Source organism: Zingiber officinale, chromosome 6B, assembly GCF_018446385.1.
Source record: "Zingiber officinale cultivar Zhangliang chromosome 6B, Zo_v1.1, whole genome shotgun sequence".
In the NCBI taxonomy this organism is placed as follows: Eukaryota; Viridiplantae; Streptophyta; class Magnoliopsida; order Zingiberales; family Zingiberaceae; genus Zingiber; species Zingiber officinale.
Window position 1 is genome coordinate 107,131,662 of NC_055996.1, and position 4,618 is coordinate 107,136,279.

Below are 4,618 nucleotides of genomic sequence, written 5' to 3' on the forward strand. Positions count from 1 at the left end.
AAAGCGTCCAGTGTTATCGGTGGAGAAAAATTGGTCATATAAAGAAGAATTGTCGAGTAAAGATAAAGGAAGGTAATGGCTGGTACTGAGTTGATTGAAGACGAAGAAGATTGGGGCAAATGTTTTATGGCGAAAGAAGACTATCGATGCTATGGACTTGATCAACTTTGGCAAGGATTGGATTGATGACTCGGGTTGTGGGCATCATCTCACTGGGGATGACGAAAAATTCTCTAACCTTCGACAATACAGTGGTCATCAAGCTATTGTTACAACTAATAATACAGTCCATCAAGTGAAAAATCAAGACACAGTGATCATAAATGGGAAGCACCAGGACCTGATAACGCTTGACAATGCATACCATGGTCTGAGCATGCGTAAGAATACGTTTTTAGTGGAAAATGTTATTGATGTTGGCCATTTTATGCCATTCGGACCCCATGATGTGAAGTTTCTCTGGAATATCAAGGAGTTGAAAGCTGATGTTGTTCACACCGGTAAGAGAGTAAATGATTTATTTGTTTTGTCTACTTCAAATTTGTATGTGGAAAAGATAAGTAGTAATGATTCAAACTTGTTCTCTATTTATGCTTCATGGGTGTAATTCAAGTTAGTCAGGAGTTTTTCAATATTAGTAAAATTTCCTCTGCTTGTTGCACGTTACTCTGTTCTATTCTCCTATGTTTCTTTATTGTTTCCTTCACAAGTTTAGTTCTAGATCTTGGGCTAGCAGGAACTTGCTGTAGAGCTATTTTTGTTCACAGGAGTGCCGCATTGGAAACTACCTGAGCACACTGCTGGTGTATCTGATCCATGGTGACACCAAGAAGGAGGATGATTGGCACCAAGACAACATCAGCAGCAGCGGAAGGAACGACAAATCCATTATAAACAGCAGAATCATATCTTGCAGTATCTAATAAAACACAATTGCACCGGACCGGACATTTTAGAGATAATCAATGAGATTAATTGGGATTATCATTTTTTTTTTAATAAAACACATCTGCAGCACCTACTCTTTGGTTGCTATAATGGAGGAACAATAGTATTACTATAAGATTCGTATAAATTTATGAACCACATATTATTTTAGACCTCCTTCATCTTTACTCAGCCAAGGGGAGTTGTCAGTGGAGGTTTTAATATCATACAATAAACTTACATACATCAAAAACAAATTCAAATCATTTAACTAATCCTTCATCATATTTCATCATCCCATACCTCTTCGATAGACTTATAGGGTCCATTCTCTGAGACCATGAACGTAGATTGATTTCCTCTGCGCTGAGGAATCCTACTGATGCTCTCCCTCTCTTCTTCATTCAACTCCCAGTCCAGGATGTCCAAATTCTCCATCAATCTTTTCTCATTGAAGCTTTTCACTATCACACAGTCTCCTTGCTCGTAAACCCATCTCAAACATATCTATCATACAAACATCGAGTTATACAACAAGTTTTGAGACAAGTAGTTTCAATCTTTAAATATTTGATCAGTTATTGTAAGGCTCATAAAATTTTTATAGTCACCTATGATTGGGACTGTCATTAACATTAGTCTCATTTACCTGAGGAAGAGTCTTTCCTTTAGCTTTGGCTATTTGTTGCAGAATCTCACACTCCATAACCCAATCTTGACCCCAGGCTGTTCCTCTAGCTCCCAACGGTGAGTAAGCACAGAGTTGAATGCCTTTAGCTTTGCAAAACTCCCTCAGCTTCTTTTGTTGGAAAAGAGGGTTCACCTCCACCTTATGCATTTATTAGTAAAAAATTAATTGAATCTAAACATAATAAAGTGAATCTAAAGAATAAATTTGTAGGTTTTGTATGTAAACCTGGTTGGCCACAGGTGGAATTGTGGCAGTAGAGAGCAGTTTCTCAATCTTTTTGATGGAGAAGTTGCTGACTCCAATGGATTTGGTAAGCCCCATCGTTTGGCACTCCTCCATGGCTGCCCATACCGAACTTATATCTAGGGGCATTAGTTCATCCTCTAAAATTGGTAAGGGAGGGCCTTCCGGTTTAGCGCTAATGGGGAAGTGAATGAGATAGAGATCAAGGTACTCCAACTGAAGGCTCCTGGTAAGATTTAAACAATGAAGAGGGAATGAACCGTCTTTGGGTAGCATGGCATAATACAAAATATTGTTTCAAAAAGTGATGAATAAATTTAAATAAAGTACAATTATAAGGACTTATATAACACAGAACCTATAAGGACTTATCTAACGCAGAACCTTTTAGGAATTCAATTCATGTGATTTCTTTCTTTGAAATGATAAAGAACTAATGGTCAGATTTTTTTTCTCCAGCAGAACATGAAATTTAACTTTTGAGTAGGCCATAATCTTGCTGTTTTTTTCCCATGGGCTAATGATAGCACAAAAATAGTATAAAAAACTTGATACTTTTTGATCACCAAAAGTTGATTTTTGATTTCATTCCTTTGCTAGATTAATTTAGTTTCTATATCCAATTATTAACTAAAAGTCGTGAGTTCCCTATACTCTCTAAGCTAGTTTTGTACTTATAAATACAAAAATTTGTGTGTAGTTTATTTCATGTTCCTCTTCTTTATAAACATAAAGAGTCATGTTTCACTCAAGATTAAGTTGGCCCTAGCCCAGTAAGGCTTGGTTCAAGCAACACCTGCGCAGCAGCTGTGGAACAGGCCATGCCGAAAACCACCCTCAATAAGCTGGAGAGAATGCTTCCTCCATTTATTTCCTTAAATACAAGAATTGAGTTTTGAATTCACTAGACTCGGTTCTACTATCCAAAAGACTTCAGATTATGTTAAGAGGGAAAAATCTTTGCAAACAGGCATTTAAAAACTATCTCAAACAGAAAATAATGCAAAAACTCGATTCAAGAAGCGGCAAGAATAGATTTTTAATTTGCACCGACTAATTCACAAATAAATCGTTTACCTGAGTGACTTTTGCAAGGCAGGAAGCACGAGATGGCTGTGGGCGTCCCGGACCCAGAGCTTGGAAGTGATGAAGAGCTCGTCCCGGGAGGCGATGAACCCCAATCGGAGCGCTTCCGCTACGGCCTCGCCTAGCGGCCACTCCGAAGAGTAGACTGAGGCGGCGTCGAAGTGGCGGTAGCCGATCTTGATGGCTTGGAGTATGGCGTCCCGAGTCTCGTCGAAGGTCGTCGGCCAAGGGAAGGTCGCGGTGCCCATAGCGATGCAGGGCATGGCCTTGGGGCCAGAGCTCAGGGGCACCTCATGGATCGGGATCGCCATAGATGCCCTTCTTCTGCTTGTGGAAATGGAGGTGAGAGGCTGCGAGCAGAGTTGGGTTTTTATACACATCCGTGCGCGACGTGACATGCCGCGCTGACGGCAGATCCTCTGGCCAGTGGTCCCCTCCGGTCCCTTCCGCCGTTTATCCACGCTATTTAAATAATAATAATAATATAAAAATATATGTCTCCCTAGATTCTTTCAAATTGAAATCTAGATATTTTCTTGCATTCGAAAAATAGAAGAGATTTGGTGGTCACGTTAACATCCGTTTTTAGTCATTGCTGATGCAAATAACTGGATAAACAATCACGTGTAGAAAACGCTAATGCGACCTATTGGCTATCCACCACCAATCGTAATATTCCTCCGACGACGTCGAATCTATCGCCAAAAATAAAATCTAAGCCGAGTGGCCTTCACATTCCCCCTATCAATAAAATATCTAGATTTCAGTAGGCTTAACTTTTATATTTATTTACCTAAATACATAATTATCTTTTATTATATTATTCTTTTATAAATAATCGACTATTCATTTATTAGTAATGGACGATTATATGGATAGTCAACAATCAATTGATTTCTGAATTTATTATGTTTACCACTCGTCTATTAAGTTATTCGAACTATTACAAATTTAAATCAACAATCTATTAAGCTATCATCTATCATAAATATTAAATATAATATTTTAATTTTATTATTCACACTTAAGATGAATAAAAAAGTAAGAAGTACGATTTTTCTTTAAAGTATTTATAAAAGTATTTAATTTTATTAGTAAACTTTAATCAAAATTTATTGATAGTTTTAAATATCTTAAAGTTATTTTAAATCAGGATCATTACATTTCTAGAAGTTTAATCATGCCATCGGACGTAAATTTCTCCGTCTAGATAAAAGAGTTGTGGTTTTCTAAAATTGACACAACTTTAAGATATTTTATCACGAACTAATTAGAAGACTTGAAATTATCATACTCACTAACACTACCAAAGTGTTCTTAGAACTCTTCTACTTTAGTATAGTTAAGATTTTACATTTTAGATAATGTAGAACCATCAATAATTTTTGATGACCTTACGTACCTCAAAATTATTTCAAATCCGAACCATTACATTTCTAGGATTTTTCTAAATGTATCCTCTCAGAAATGGATTTCACAGTTTAAATAAAGAACTATGAGTTTCTGAAATTAGCACAACTTTGAGATTTTTTTATCATGAGCTCATTAGAGGATCTAAGTTTATCATATTTACTCATCAACACTTACACCACCAAAGAGTTTCTGGAACTCCTCTGGTTCAAATTATATCAAAATTTTAAAATTCTGAATCATATAGGGTTATTTGTGAGT

The 4,618-nt window shown here is 36.7% G+C and overlaps 1 protein-coding gene across 1 annotated transcript; it reads right to left on the reverse strand.

Moving 5' to 3' along the window:
* Positions 1-1,029: 1,029 nt before the first annotated feature.
* Positions 1,030-3,296, reverse strand: LOC121988757 (deoxymugineic acid synthase 1-like). Its single transcript, XM_042542359.1, has 4 exons — positions 2,939-3,296; positions 1,844-2,087; positions 1,577-1,756; positions 1,030-1,434 (listed from the first exon to the last, which is right to left on the reverse strand). The coding sequence occupies exons 1-4, from the start codon at positions 3,256-3,258 to the stop codon at positions 1,210-1,212; spliced, it is 969 nt and encodes a 322-aa protein (XP_042398293.1). The 5' UTR covers positions 3,259-3,296; the 3' UTR covers positions 1,030-1,209.
* Between the last annotated feature and the right edge of the window lie 1,322 nt (positions 3,297-4,618).

What these genes read in the sequence shown, in the direction of transcription:
- LOC121988757 (XM_042542359.1), bottom strand. Translation starts at nt 3,258, where the DNA reads ATGGCGATCCCGATCCATGAGGTGCCCCTGAGCTCTGGCCCCAAGGCC. An exon ending in GCCTTGCAAAAGTCACTCAG is followed by an intron (nt 2,088 to 2,938) that starts GTAAACGATTTA and finishes AAATCTTACCAG; the next exon opens with GAGCCTTCAGTTGGAGTACC. An exon ending in TTCCACCTGTGGCCAACCAG is followed by an intron (nt 1,757 to 1,843) that starts GTTTACATACAA and finishes TAAATGCATAAG; the next exon opens with GTGGAGGTGAACCCTCTTTT.